Source organism: Solanum verrucosum, unplaced genomic scaffold (genome assembly GCF_900185275.1).
Source record: "Solanum verrucosum unplaced genomic scaffold, falcon-dt-bn FXZP01000072.1, whole genome shotgun sequence".
Taxonomy (NCBI): domain Eukaryota; kingdom Viridiplantae; phylum Streptophyta; class Magnoliopsida; order Solanales; family Solanaceae; genus Solanum; species Solanum verrucosum.
In genome coordinates, this window is record NW_026020208.1 from 476,582 (window position 1) to 492,921 (window position 16,340).

At 32.8% G+C, this 16,340-nt stretch overlaps 1 protein-coding gene across 2 annotated transcripts; it reads left to right on the top strand.

Moving 5' to 3' along the window:
* The first annotated feature begins 5,899 nt into the window (after positions 1 to 5,899).
* Positions 5,900 to 13,526, top strand: LOC125830219 (calcium-dependent protein kinase 28-like). 2 transcript variants are annotated; one of them, XM_049509425.1, is made up of 12 exons: positions 5,900 to 6,516; positions 7,652 to 7,782; positions 7,885 to 7,926; positions 8,025 to 8,160; positions 8,245 to 8,323; positions 8,472 to 8,641; positions 9,282 to 9,408; positions 10,477 to 10,592; positions 10,691 to 10,798; positions 11,003 to 11,065; positions 11,975 to 12,148; positions 12,945 to 13,526. In XM_049509425.1, the coding sequence occupies exons 1-12, from the start codon at positions 6,079 to 6,081 to the stop codon at positions 13,089 to 13,091; spliced, it is 1,731 nt and encodes a 576-aa protein (XP_049365382.1). In that variant the 5' UTR covers positions 5,900 to 6,078; the 3' UTR covers positions 13,092 to 13,526. The 2 variants fall into 2 exon arrangements, with proteins under 2 accessions (XP_049365382.1, XP_049365383.1); XM_049509426.1 differs by having other exon boundaries at positions 8,049 to 8,160.
* The last annotated feature ends 2,814 nt before the right edge of the window (positions 13,527 to 16,340 follow it).

The following is a 16,340-nucleotide window of genomic DNA, read 5'->3' on the forward strand; positions in this document are numbered from 1 at the left end:
TAATGAACCCTTTAGTTGCCATAATTTGCTGAAATAGTGTCAAAGCATCCAAGAAGCTTAAAAGCTCACCCAAAACTCATTTGGCACTTCCCGAACACAAACCAAATACGCTACTAGCTTGAAAATGACATTTCAGACTCAATGAAATCGTCGGAATTTGAATTTGAGGTCTCCTTGACCCGGTATCCGATAAGGCGTCAAGAAACTAACTTTAGGCTCAAAAACTCGAAACGCACTCGGGGCCTCTAAAAATTCAACCAAGACTCATTCTAGACTTAGAATCAACCCCTGAATCCAACGGTGCCCTCGAAATTCCATTTCGAGCACCGAAACCTCGTTTGTTGACCAAAGTCAACTCTTGATCAAAATTTCACAATTTTAGCAACTTAGGACCTCAAATCTTCGTTTTAACTCCAAATTCGACTCCGTAAATTCTCATAGACCCGTTTTGACATTCTAAAACTGCTGGAATCGACGAAAATCCGATTCGAGGCTCGAAACTCCAAATGTCTCGAAATAGCACTTTTAACCAAACTTTAACTCTTAAAAACTCAACTTTCCAAAAACTCAACTTTTCATCAATTTTCCTCCAAACCAACTTTGAAAATACAACAATTAGGACTCGGGGCAACTATCGGGAGGGGTAAAACGGTCATTTTATGAAAATTTCCAAAAATGACCTTTAGGGTCATTACACTTCCATTTTTAGTTTGTGCCTTTAGGTATTTTAACTTTTAAGTTTTGGCCAAAATTTCACTTTAGTCAATATTTTTGGTAATCGTACTCGAATTGAAATTCTGTCACCACGGTTAGCCATATAAGTTCAGTTTTGGTCTCATAGGATGGTTGGTTCGGGTTTTGAGACTTTTATTTTCAGTTTGTGTCATTAAGCGTTTTAACTTTTAACTTTTGGCAAAAATTTGAATTAGGTCAATATTTTTGGAAAACATGCTCAAATTTGAATTTCGTCAGCGCAGTTAGCTCTGGAAGGTCATTTTTCGTCTTATAGGATGGTTGATTTGGATTTTGAGGTTTTCATATTCAGTTTGTACCGTTAAGCGTTTTAACTTCTAACTTTTGGGCAAAATTTGACTTTGCTTAACATTTTTTTTAAACGTGCTCTGATGAGAATTCCGTCAGCGCGATTAGGTTTGGAAGGTCATTTTTATATCTAATAGGATGGTTGGTTCAGGTTTTGAGGCTTTCATTTTCAGTTTGTGCTGATAGGCTTAACTTTTAAATTTTGGCCAAAATTTAGATTTGGTCAATATTTTTGGTAAGCGTGCTCAAATTAAAATTTTTGATATAATGATGTGTCATATTGAGATTAATTTAACTTGTTGTCATAGATTTTGCATTGTTTCATTCAAATATGATTTATAAAATTGATATTAATATTTTTGGATTTATATTCGTGCTCTTAGATTTTTAAATGCAATAAATTAATAAATATTTTACTATTGGATAATCATTCAGTTAATAATATTTTGAACATATTGTCAATCAATTGCTAACATAACATTGAACTTGAATGATATATTACCAACAAACTAACAATTAATTAGTAAATTTATTAGAAAAACAAATAATCATACTAACATATTTAAGATTTATTACCAACAAGGGTTGTGGTGGAGTGGTAAGTACTCCTACATCCTTAACCAATAGGTCTCAGGTTCGATTCCCCTGGATACAAAGTCGCCTTGAATGATATATTACCAACAAACTAACAATCAATTAGTAAATTTATTAGAAAAACAAATAATCATACTAACGTATTTAAAATTTATTACCAACAAGGTTTGTGGTGGAGTGGTAAGTACTGTATCATCCTTAATCTAGAGGTCTCGGGTTCGATTCCCCTCGGGGACGGAGTCGCCTTTGTTAGGGAGCGCTTTACTCCCCAATGTGGGACTTCCCGGCGTGAATCCGGTTTTAGTCGGGCTCCGATGTGGGGTACCGGACACCAGATGGGAAACCAAAAAAAATAAAAGTATTTAAAATTTATTGGTAAATTACCAACAAAGATTTACTATAATTACCAACAGAATCGAATAATGAAGAAAAAAATTTACTAACTCCTTTTCAATTCGTTAGTAAAGGTACTAACGATATACTAACCAAAAATTAGTTGGTGAATTTACCAACAGAAATTTCAGGGCCATGTTTCAAAATTTTGTAACAACATCTTAGGGTGTTTACCAACCGATTTTTGGTTGGTAAATCGGTTGGTAAGTTTACCAACAAATTAAAATCGGTTGGTAATATTTACCGACGAGCCTTTTAGCAACAGATTAATATAAGTTGGCATTTGGTTGGTAACTCAATTTGCCAATCAATTTACCAACAAATTTTTTTGTTGGTAATTGGGGTTCCTTTTGTAGTGTAAATAATACTTAGAATGATAAAAATTATATTAATTACATATAATTATATCATAAATTCCATGTAAAATAATGAAACTTTATTTTCGACGTAAGAAAGAAAGGAACTTTGACTCATTCTTGTTAGCTTATCCAAAATAATAAACAATCAATTATGTATACACAATTTTCATTTAAAAATGGTGTTTGACTAAAATATAAGAGACTATTGTCATCATAAGCTTAGTTTATATTTCCTATTTATTTTCTTTGGGTGTGTTTGACACTATGAAAATCATTTTTTGAAAAAAATATTAAGAAAAATGTTATTTGATTGATGAATGAAAAAATAAAATAAATGATAGGTTAATAAATGAATAGGCAAAATTAAAGAAGGTCTTGATAAAATATTTGAATATTAGAGATCAATAATAATATTTTATTGTTAGTTGAAATAAAAAATATGAAGTATATAATATAAAAAAAAATAAATTTTACCACGTTTTCAATTTTCATGCAGCTTGCATCTCTTTAAAATCCTACGAGTTACTTCTAGTGAAGTCTAAATGTTTATTTTGACCACAGAAGAAATTTTTTGGTGTTTATTTATAATAAATAATAATAATAATAATATAAATTTATTTCATGTAAGTATTGACTGTGATTTGTATTTATGTGGATTAGACTCGAGCATTTTGATATGAGTTTAAATCCTATGTATTATTGATATAAAAATATTTATACAATCAATTAACTTATGATGTGATTATATATAAATATATATAAGCACTAAATGGTAGGTTAACAAAAATTGTAACTAATATGTTATTACAAATTTTATTTCTTTAATACGACAGATAAAAAATCATTGATAGTAAGAATTTTTATAATATTACTTTTTTTTTTTGCTTTATTAATATGAAAATTATAAATTAGAATGTATATCTGATTATTAAGATATTTTTAAATTTGAATTTCTAATAAATAATGTTTGTTTATCCTATCAGTATCTAAATTAAACATGTAAAGTGTATTAAAGATTATTCTCAAAAAATATTTGAGATTAGATAGTGAAATCAAGAAGAGATGAAGAAGCCATTTTGACCAATTACTCAACTCAGTCATGAGAATAACATTTTAGACCTCCAAATGTGTATGTATAATAACTTTTTTTTTAGCTATATTCATGAATTAATCATACCATGAAATTCTATGAAAGAGTGTATACTTAGAAACACGACAAGAATTAGGGGTGTTCACAGGTTGATTTTGGTTATTGGTCAAAATCTAAATTAAACCAATTTAATCAGTTTTAAAATTATCAAAATCAAATCAAATCAAATATAATATACATTTATCGGTTTGGTGGTTATCGGTTTTGGTTTGGTTTGGTTCGGTTATTCGGTTATAAACCATACACAAAAATAAAAGAAACAATTCATTCAAAATATGAAAAAAGTGACAACAATCCATTCATAACGAAAAATAGTTAGAATGACTTAAATTACTGAACTCTTGATCACTAAATTTATTATCAATAAAACTTTAAAATTCATTATATTGGCCTAGAAGGAAGAAACAATAACATTTTCAGTCCCACAAAGAATTGTCATAGACACTCATATACATGAAATCAATAAGATAAATGTTTCATCTTGGACGTTTTTGCTTTCAATAAGTAAATTATAAAGAAATTTTAATGAAAATATGTATAAGATCTTTAAAATTCTTTATAAAAATAATATATTAAGTATGTATATTAATAAAACATATGTATATAATTCATCGGTTCGGTTCGATTATTTTTTTGAGTTTTTCGAATAAAATCATAATCAAACCAAATACTATCGGTTTTCAAAAATCTAAAACCAAATCAAACCAAACCCAAATAAAATCGATTTGGTTCGATTTTTCGAGTTGGATCGGTTTTTATCCAAACTGTGAACACCCCTAACAAGAATAATAGAGAATTTATTTGAATTTCTGCCTAATGGATGTTTGATGGAGGTTGAATTCTTGTAAAGGTGGTTGGTGGAAAGAAGATGACGATAATAGTAATTGTACAATAAAAGTTGATAATTGTGATTATTTATGGTGATAGTGCGTAATTGTGTATAACAAGTAGAAATTAGTAATTACATAATTTATAAATAATAAAATTGTGCTAAAACCTCAATCTCTCATAAAATTTTAGCGACTAATATATTAATAATTTTAAGCTTTTGTACAAAATTGTAATAATTCTTGGATTATTCAACTTCATACTTCAAATTTTAAAATCATTTTAATAATTCGTCAATCATAATTTAACAATGAAACTCACACCTAGGGGTGTTCACGGGTTGGTTTGGATCGGTTATTGATTAAAACCAAAACCAAATCAATTTAATTGGTTTTAAAATTATCAAAACCAAACCAAACCAAATATAATATACATTTATCAGTTTGGTGGTTATCGGTTTTGGTTTGGTTTGGTTCGGTTATTCGGTTATAAACCATACACAAAAATAAAAGAAACAATTCATTCAAAATGTGAAAGAAGTGACAACAATCCATTCAAAACGAAAAATAGTTAGAATAACTTAAATTACTGAACTTTCGATTACTAAATTTACCATCAATAAAGCTTTAAAATTCACTATATTGGCCTAGAAGGAAGAGACAATAACATTTTCAGTCCCACAAAGAATTGTTATAGACACTCATATACTTGAAATCAATAAGATAAATGTTTCATCTTGGACGTTTTTGCTTTCAATAAGTAAATTATAAAGAAATTTTAATGAAAATATGTATAAGATCTTTAAAATTCTTTATAAAAATAATATATTAAGTATGTATATTAATAAAATATATGTATATAATTCATCAGTTCGGTTAGATTATTTATTCGGTTTTTTTGAATAAAATCATAATCAAACCAAATACTATCGGTTTTCAAAAATCTAAAATCAAATCAAACCAAACCCAAATAAAATCGGTTTTAGTTTATCGGTTTGGTTCGGTTTTTTTTGTTTGGATTGGTTTTTATCCAAACTGTGAACACCCCTACTCACACCATATTTTTGAGTCTTCACATTTAATATTAATATGAATTGTGGTTGAATGGTTGAAATCCCTCTACTCTTATTTGAAATTCTCCTAAAAATAAATCAAATTGTAATACACATATCGAATACCTAACGAGTACTTACTAGGCCGTGTGGAATACGCTTGCAAGGAGTGGACTTGGCTTCTACTCCCCAAAGCAAAACACACCCTAAAAAAAATCTTCAAACTACAAAAAAAATGCCAAGAACACCATAGACAAAAGTCACAAAATAGAAAGAAACCTTTTAAAATTTTTTTTTTCATAAAATGTGATTATTTTTTTTTCAACTTTCACCAAAATCCAAACTGGAAAAAATAGGGGGGTTTTTCATAGCAACCCCCTCCCCCGCACCCCTAACCCCCACTCCGCACCCCCTACCTTCCCTCTTCCTTCTTCCAAAAAAAAAGTCTCTTTGACCACCACCATCATCAACACCTCCCACCCCCCCCACCCCTCTCTTTCTTCTCTTCTTCCTCCTATCTACTTCAAACTTTCCTCTTAAATCTCCATTATTGTTTTCACATTCTCACCCAAATAGGGAGCTTCTCTTTTCTTTTGATTATATGTACAAATACATTTGTCTAATGATCTAAAAAAGATTGCATTTTTACATCATTTGACAAAATGGGTGGTTGTTTATCAAGCTCCAAAGTTAGTGGGTCAAATAGCAATACCCCTTCAACCAACAATACCACCACAAACACAAACACAACGGTAAATGTTCATCCAAACCGCAGGGAAACCTCAAAAGCACCTTCAACAACGGTTGTTAATTCAAGAAATCAAGAAGGGTCGAATTATAATCGAGGTAAAGGTAATATTAACCAGAAAAACCAACAAAAACAACCTAGGAATTCACAGCAGAATGTTAAGCCAAGTTCAAGAAGACAAGGTGGGGTTATTCCTTGTGGGAAAAGAACAGATTTTGGGTATGATAAAGATTTTGAAAAGAGATATACAATTGGGAAATTGTTGGGTCATGGTCAATTTGGTTATACATATGTTGCTACAGATAAATCTTCAGGAGATCGTGTGGCTGTCAAAAGAATTGAGAAAAACAAGGTATTACCATATCAAAAAAAGATATATTTTTCCTCTTTTGTATAGCTGATTTCATTTTTTCTGGTTAATCTTAGCAGCTTAGTTGGTTAGTTCATCCTTGTTGACTAGTGTTTGATTCCACACCTTGTAATCCCCTCCCCTGAAGTATAAAGACTTCATTTTTCCTATTGATTTTCACATGTAGGGGTTGTGGACAGTTTTTGCTTTTGAGTTCTAGAGGATTGTTTGTGTTCTTGTTTTGAATCTATTATGTGTTTCTGAGATGTTAGATTCTGATAGAGATATTTGGAAGATGGCAGTCATCAGTGATTCTGAAATCTTCTTTAGGCTCATCTTGTTCTTGTTGACACAGTTGTTCGGTTCTTAGAAAAGTATATCCATCAGCCACTCTAGTGTTGGTTTTGTTGGTAGATGCCTATGTTTTTTTAGTGCTATCTCATTCTATTGTACTAGCTTTTTCTGCCTGAAAAGGAGTATCTTTGGTGGAATCTTGATTTTTCCTGCTTAAGTAGTTATTGTAGATGGTTAATTGGCTAGAGACTGAATCTGTCCATGTAAACAGACATCATATTTGAAAAACATAGCTGCACTTGGTGGTTGATTGCCTTTTTGGGATTGTGGACTTGTAGTGATCTGAAGTCAACGAACTTCAGAGAATCATAAACTGAAGCCAATGCTGAACTATTGGCTTTCATGAGCAATTCTGCTGTTATTGTCTTGCTTAGTTTGCTGGAAAATGGATAACTGACCTGGTTCACATAAAAGCTGCTTTCTAGTCTATAGAGCACTTGCAGAATCTCTTATTTCTTATGGGTGAATGACTTCTCAAATGTTCGATTATCAATTGATCCATGGTGCAGCAAGTTTATGCTGTTTGCCTGTAAATTTAAAATTTCCTGGGTAAAATGTTCTGCCTGCTTTGTCTTCTATAATCTCCTCTCATCAGATCTGGAGTTTTCACCAACACTATAGGATGATGGGCCTATGAATTTTGAAAATACGAATTTCGAAGTGTTTTTTTTTGTTCTGTTGTCCAATCTTGTTAACTTTTACATTAATTGTATGATTATCTAGTCTTCCGTTTACCAGTCTATCACAGTTTCAATGTATCGTACCAATTCATTTTTTGCTGCAGATGGTTCTTCCCATTGCGGTTGAGGATGTGAAACGAGAAGTCAAGATATTGAAGGCCTTAGGTGGTCATGAGAATGTGGTTCAATTCTATAATTCATTCGAGGATGATAATTATGTCTACATTGTAATGGAGTAAGTTTTTTTAAAATCTCTCAGGTCCTGGTTTATTTCCCTACTACTAATCCTTCCACTTGAATGGCAAGTTAAGATTTTTCAGTTTTTGTTTTCTTTTAGGTTATGTGAAGGTGGAGAACTATTGGACCGAATTTTGTCCAAGTAAGTATTCTGAAATTACCAGTTTCAGTTGATTATTTGTGAGTTGCAGAACCCCGGCCCTTTATTCAAATTGCTGATTATGAAGTTTTACTGATAAGGGTTGACATAATTTGTCTAATCAGAAAAGACAGTCGGTATACCGAGAAAGATGCAGCAATAGTTGTACGCCAGATGCTAAAAGTAGCAGCTGAGTGTCATTTACATGGTTTGGTGCATCGTGATATGAAACCTGAGGTGTGCAAGCAGTTCGATACTACTTTTGGCTTGGTAATACTCTGCTTGATATTGCTTTTCTCAAACAAACTTTTTTCCTTGTAGAATTTTCTCTTTAAGTCTACAAAGGAGGATTCACCATTAAAAGCCACAGATTTTGGTCTTTCAGACTTCATCAGACCAGGTGATTGGTTCTCTGCCACAGATTTTGGTCTTGCTGAATTACTGATATTCTTAATACATCTGCCTAGTTCTTCAATGATCTGGGAGGCTATTGTTGTGGTTTTCTCTCGTAAAGTTATAAACTTATCATAGGAACCTTATATATGCAGGGAAAAAGTTCCAAGACATTGTCGGCAGTGCATATTATGTAGCTCCAGAGGTATTAAAGCGTAGATCAGGACCTGAATCAGATGTGTGGAGTATTGGCGTAATTACATACATTTTGCTATGTGGCCGTCGGCCTTTCTGGGACAAAACTGAGGATGGTATATTCAAGGAGGTGAGTTGCTAATATATTACGTGTAATTTAGAAACATCCAATTTTTGTTTCAACTTGGGAAACCTAAAGAAAGGATATCACAATTTTAGGGCTCTAATAGGGTCATGAACTTGCAGTTTTTGTATAAAAGTTACATGCATACCTTTGTTTGTCCTTTCAATAGTGTTTTTCAGGTTTGTTTTTACCTTTAAGTGGATTTTTGAAGTTAACACTCCCTTAATAAATCTCATCTCTTAAGTTACCAGTTTCAAAAGAAAATAAAAATCTCATCTCTCTTGGAATTTCAGAATTTCCATTCACTTTTTGTTGCATGCTCTCGTAAACATCTTAACTTTGATACTGTGATATTTTTTTTTTTGTGGACATTTTACTTTGTTTCACTTTATTCTTGAGTGATTTTGATCTAAAGTTTTCATCGTTTTCTCTTTTGAGTCAAAAGAAGCTACTGCTATTTATTTTGTTCATAATTCACTTTTGGTTGATGCTTCCTGGGAGAGGCTCTTATCTGAAGCATTTTTCTTCCTACAAGACATTTAAGTACTTTTACTTCTTCAAGAAGAACAATGTTTATATTGTGTAAATTCTTTGTGATTTGCCTGGTTTTGAATAGTTTCTGTAACTTTGCTTCCAAAATGTTAAGGTCCTACGCAACAAGCCTGATTTTCGTCGCAAGCCATGGTCTAACATAAGCAACAGTGCTAAAGATTTTGTAAAGAAATTACTGGTGAAGGATCCTCGCGCTAGACTTACTGCTGCTCAGGCCCTATGTAAGTAATATCATCCTGAATTTGTACTGTTAAGTTATATAAAGTTTCTCATATCAGCTAAGGGCTTTCAAGGGGTACATAAAAATCTTGGACCACTCCACCCATTTCCTTAAGGTTTTGAATTGGATGCTCAGATTCTTTCACATGGTATTGGCACCAACTTTAGCAAGCCTCATTCCACATTAAAGTTTGTGTAGGAAACCTAGAATTGGGAGTGTTATCAAAAGCAAAAAGCGCATAATAGCTCTAAGGTTTGTTGGGGATTTAAGCGCTAAACGCAAATAAAGCATGGGCTTTAATAAAAAAAGGTGCAAAGGGAGAAAAAATACAAGTACATATGTTTAGTTCAAGACTAATGATTATGAGCATGAATGACAAATATTTGTACAAAAGAATTGTATCTTTTTTACAATAAAGTAAAATATCAATGGCTTAGTGTCGCCTCTTCAGAATAGGCTCATTGGCAAGGAGAAGTGTGCCTTAGAACTTTGATGATAACACTAAAGTGCACATTAAATGAGACGAAGCGCTCAACATGTTATGAGCCTCATTTCAGGGCTTAAGCGCACCTTTGACAACACTGCACAACAGAAGGACGTTAAACCTTAAAAATCCCCACACCTGCAATACAAGAGCATCTGAAAGGGTCTATAATCATCATCTGTCTTAAGGTTTCGTATTGGCTCTTCACGTTCTTTCACAAGCACCAATTTTTCTTAGTGATTTTAAGGTGTTATGGTGATGAAAAACTCAGTAGCGCAAGGTTCACTTAAAAAGATCTGTACACTTTACTTTATCCATTTCATTCACCTACTTCATCAGCAATGTTTGGTAATAGATATCAATCATGGTTCTCCGTTCAGATGTACAGCTTCTGCATTTTGATAACTTATAGGCACAACTTTCAGATATGCAGCATATGCTTACTTTTTTGTAGTGCTTGGAAATAAGAGCATTATGTCGTAGTGTTCGAATAAATTAGTAAACAAATGTTACTGTGGTCGTTCCTTTAAATTTATTGATATAATGAACAATTGTTTTCAAAATTATCTACTCGAACATCTTCAGCACATCCATGGGTCCGAGAGGGAGGGGATGCATCTGAGATTCCACTGGACATTTCTGTTTTATCCAACATGCGGCAATTTGTCAGATACAGTCATCTAAAACAGTTTGCTTTACGGGTAAGTTCATTGCTTTCTTATTTCTTTGACCTTTTGTGAAAAAGTAACTTCAGATATACAAAACGTAAATTTCTGGATGCTGTTTCACTATCTTGCAGGCGTTAGCTAGCACACTTGATGAGGAGGAGATCGCTGATCTGCGGGATCAATTTTCTGCAATTGATGTGGATAAGAATGGTGTCATCAGCCTCGAAGAAATGAGACAGGTATTGCTCATCTTTCATGTTGGAGCTTGTTTCGTCCTTGCAACTCTCAATGGCCATTGGCAAACATTTGAGACATCTCTATTTTGTGTTATCTTGATGCAAAAAAAACTGTATATATGCCTTGATCAAAAACATTGTGTATGCATATATATATATATATATCGTCATCTGTTTGGTGACTTACCATATTCATTTCTAATGCAGGCCCTTGCGAAGGATCTCCCATGGAAAATGAAAGAATCACGAGTTCTTGAGATTCTTCAAGCGGTAAACTTATTTATCTAGGAATGAAGCATCAGAGCAAAACATGACATCTAATAAATAATAAGATAATTATTACTAAGTATAACGCTTTTGTTGCCTTAGGCTGTTGCATGTTTGGAACTACTTTAATAATGTAGAACAAGAAACATGTTCAAAAAAAGGAAGATAATAGCAAGGAATAGGAAGCAAGTTCTTTAGAAGTATTGGTTACAAATGCACCCGTCAGTGTTGTCTAGCAGTCAATGAAGTGGAATGAAAACCATGAAAGACTAGAGTTCATATCCGGTAAGAGGCCGAACATGTTAGGTGATTTCTTCCTCTCTGTCTGAGCATTATTGGGGCGAAGTTACCCGGTACTTGTGATGGTGGGAGGTGGAGACATTCAATGGAATAGTTGAGGTGTGTGCAAGAAGATCATAGCAAGGAATAGGTGCAAGTTCCTTAGAAGAAATTGGTTATCAAATGCACCCAAGAGTGTTACCTAGTAGTTAATGAAGTGGGATGAAAATCATGAAAGACTAGGGTTCAAATCCAGTAAGTGACAGATCACGTTAAGTGACTTCTTCCCATCTGCTTGAGCCTTATTGAGGCAAAATTACTTGGTACTTGCGATGGTGGGAGGTAGAGACACTCAATGGAATAGTTAAGGTGTGTTCACGCTTGTACTACACCATTGCTAAATTGGTGACCAAATATTTGGGGGTTTTCTTTGTGTCAGATTGTATATTCCAAATTGTTCCTGCACCAATCCTTGTTACAAACTTTACTCAATTGTCAATGCAAATATTGCTGCCAAGTGCCAACTAATATAATAATCTTTGTAGCTTTCATCATATGCAAGTTCATTACTTTCTACTATATGGTCTCTTCTGCAGTTCCGAAACCTAAAGTATTTTGTTCATTGCTTGACAGATTGACAGTAACACAGATGGGCTTGTTGATTTTCCGGAGTTTGTGGCTGCCACCCTACATGTCCATCAGTTGGAGGAGCATAATTCTACAAAGTGGCAGCAAAGATCACAAGCTGCTTTTGAGAAATTTGATGTTGATAGAGATGGATTCATTACTCCAGAAGAACTTAAAATGGTTAGTATCGTAGTATGTGATATTTTTACTGTCTTCTCCCAGGAGCAATGGTTCATAGTATCTTGGATGTCAGTTATTACCATTAAACATGTCGTTGACCAACCCTACCAATCAATTAAACTATTAACTACCCCTCAATGCCAAACTAGTTGCTCTTTATGAATCCTCTGTGTAATTTAGATGATTAATCATTGAAGGGGAGACTTGGTGTAACTAGTAAAATTGTTGCCATGTGACTTGAAGGTCATGGATCGGACTGTGGAAACAACCTTCTGTAGAAATGCACCGTAAGGCTGTGTACAATAGACCCTAGACCCTTGTGGTCTGACCCTTCCCCGGACCCTGCGCATAGTGGGAGCTTAGTGCACCGGGCTGCCCCTTTTATCATTGTTAGATTATTTTTATGCTGGTAGTCACTTAGGATTGAGCCGTGGTTGATTGGTTAAATTGATATTTCTGGTGGTCATCTATCCACTGCAAACCTCCTTTCTCAGGCGCGAGACTTGATTTGCTTTGCAAACCTCACTGAGACGGAGATTGGACAACTCCAAATCAACGCCCCCTTTGGCACCCCAAGAAAAAGACAGAAAAGAGAAGAAGCGAGAGTTGCTAAGAATTATAGCATGCTAACTCAAAAAATTACATGCTTCATCACCCTTAAGAGTGATCCACGGAGTTTAGAAGGCTGTGATTGGTCCAAAGGGCGGGTCACAGACGAATTTCTCGGTTATCAAAAAAAATTAAAAATAACCACATTAATATTTGGCATTCACTTACATGATGCTATTCTTTGCAGCACACGGGCTTGAGAGGCTCCATAGATCCACTTCTAGAGGAAGCAGATATTGACAAAGACGGAAAGATAAGCATATCAGAATTTCGTAGACTTTTAAGAACTGCTAGTATGAGTTCACCAACGGTGAGAGATTCACGGGGTATGTAGCTTTGTAAAGATGTATAAAACGGAGAGATGGACAGTGGGCTTCATCAGAAAATTTTTGTGGGAAGACGATGCTTGTATACATGTTCTCTTGTGCTTGTGCAAGTGTGCTGCATGTTCTCTACATGGATGGCTTCCGAGATGATGGTATTTAGAGACGTGTAGCTATCACGTGGCACTTTGTAGCTAGCGGTCGTCGTGCCAAGTATGTTTGTTGAGTTTCCTTTGCCCCCTTCATAAAAGAATTTGGCATGAAGTTGCTTCTTTTCCCTGAACAACCAGTTACAATGTCTTGTAATCTGGTAGTTTTACTGTATATTCTGTCACTTTTGTGAGTCTCCAGGTTAAGTAAGTACTCCCTTCCAAATTCTAATATTATGTCATCACTATAAATATGCCATCAATGTAAATTGGCTGTATCAAAAAGGTTTGTTCTGTTCAGAAACTGTTGCCCATTTCTGTACCATCTTTAAGTACTTTGCCAATTAACATTGAAATAGTCTATCGAAAACAATCTTTCTCTACCCCATAAAGATGTAGGGATATGGTTTGTGTACATCCTAACCTCTTCAGATTTCACTTGTGGGACAACACTGTTATGTTGTTGTATGAACTAGTTTGGGATTGAGACGTTATTTATTATGAGAGGATACAAAAGCTAGAGTTGTGGGCCTGTGTTATATGCACTATAATTACCAAACATAGCAAAAGTTTTAATAAATTACCAAATATAGTGAGAGTTAATGAGTAAAATTTACTCTCTATCACTGATAATGTTATATTACTAATACATAGCGAGTTTTGCCACATTTGGTAACTATCCAAACTATCGCTATATTTGATATTGGGACAATTTCAAATATATACAATAAAGTAATTAGTTTACAACAAATATAAATATGTTTTATTTACATAAAAACTAGTCAAAAGTCATATAAACTATAAAAGAGTAAATGACATAAATAGTCCTTCAACTATAGGAGTAGGTCTAAAATGGTCCCTGAACTATACACTTAACAGATTTAGTCTTTTAACTATTCAAAAATTTGTCAGTTTTGGTCCCTTAATTATACACTTACCGGTTTTAGTTCTTTAACTATAAATTTACCGATTTTAGTCCTTTAAGTATTCACAAACTTATCAAGTTTGGTCTTTGTCCATTTTTTTTAATACAAATAGCTTTGGTTTTTAATACGCACCATCCTAAACTTTGATAGTTTTTGTTCGAGAAACTTATCATGCATCATGCTAATCAATGCGAATTTTATTTAATTTACTGAAATTTCTTTACATAAAATAAAATGAATAGAATAATAAAATTGATCTATTTTTAAAAAAAGTTTAAAAAATTGCAAATCTACCATTTTATAAATCACCATTTCTGAAAATTAAACAAATTCCGTTCAATGAAATCGTTGGAGTACAAACTTTGAATTTAACAGATAATAACTTTTTTCTTTTTATAATAAAGTTTAACATATTCAAGTCATTAGTAACAATAATATGCTTCATTTTATCCTCTGTTGAATAAAATTATGATTTATATTTTCTTTCCTCGTGAATTTAATTTTAAATCGTTGAGGTTAAGGTTTTTCGCGTAAGGTTAATTTGAAGAAAAAGTAACGGAGAGAGAACCAACAGAAAAAGTTGCTCAAGGATTTAATTTCTCGAGGCATAGATTCTGTTAATATAAACCTAAGCTATTTGAATTAAAAAAATGGACAAAGACCAAACTTGATAAGTTTTTGAATACTTAAAGGACTAAAATTGGTAAGTTTATAGTTAAGGGACTAAAATCGATAAGTGTATAGTTAAGGGACCAAAGCTGACAAGTTTTTGAATAGTTGAAGGACTAAATCTGTTAAGTGTATAGTTCAGGGACCATTTTAGACCTACTCCTATAGTTGAGGGACTATTTATGTCATTTTCTTCTCAAACTATACGTATACAATGTATCTTGTCAAAAGTCATTAAAAAAAATATATTAACTATACGTATATGAGCTATACATTGGCTATACAGATGATACAATCGAAAAGTTGAATATTATTTAACTATACATGAACTATATACATTGACAATACATTATGATATACTAAAAACTGAATATTTTTAACTATACATGAAGTATACAACTGACTATTCAATCTTGATCAACTCAACATCACCTCAAAACAATCCCAAATTTTAGATATAAAATCTTTTTAGTATTTCAATTTTTTAAAATATATAATTTGCTTAAAATGATTCACGTTTGCGGTACGTTGAATTAAAAAAAAAAAGACAAAGAAGGAGACAAAGAGAAGACTAAGGGGTCGTTTAGCCATGAATATGAAATCATGATATGAAATTATGACATGAAGTTGAAGTTTTGTTTAGACATATGATTTGGACTTTTTTATGGTGTATGTTTTTTTCATAAACATAAAAATCCACAAGTTGTAAAACTATTAAAATTATCCCAATTCTTTATACAATCTTACCAAATAAACAAAAGTCAATAAAGGCATAATATACTATCACAAAAATATTCTAAAAATATACAACATTAATTGATCAAACTTTAATTCAATAATAAAAAAATAAACTTGAACATAAGTTGTAGTGTATTAGTCTTTAATATAATCTTCCCATATACTTCCTCCATTTCAAATTAATTGAATTGTTGAGACATTTTAAATTTTTCAGATTAACTTAATTGTTCAGTTTTCAAGACCACTTTTAGAGTGTTCTTCCAATTTTACCCTTCATTAGTTAGTATTGAAATTAGTGATTAATTAATATTTAATTATTTTAATCATAAATTTGAACATAATTAATAAGGGTAAAAATGAAAAGTTATGCCTAATTTATGTCTTAATCTTTCTTTTCTTAAATAGTGTGAAACACCTCAACAATTCAATTAATTTGAAATAGAGGGAGTAGTACAGACAATTTTCTCACATTGAACTTACATTTTTTGATCACATGACCAAGATAACGAATCAACATTATTACTTAGAGCCATTTATCGATCAATTTGATTTGTAAATAAATTTGAGCCATTTACCCCTTTTTTTGGGTTTTTGGAATGGGCTATTTTGTATTGGGTGGGTCATGATTAGAGCCGTCAAAATGGGCTTGGCCCGCGAGGCCGGCCCAACCCAGCCCTTGAATTAAGTGGGGTTGGGCTTAATTTTTTTGGCCCATTTAGGAATGAGGCTTTTTAGCCCAGCCTCGTTTGGCCCGTAGCCTCGTAGGGCCAACCCGCAA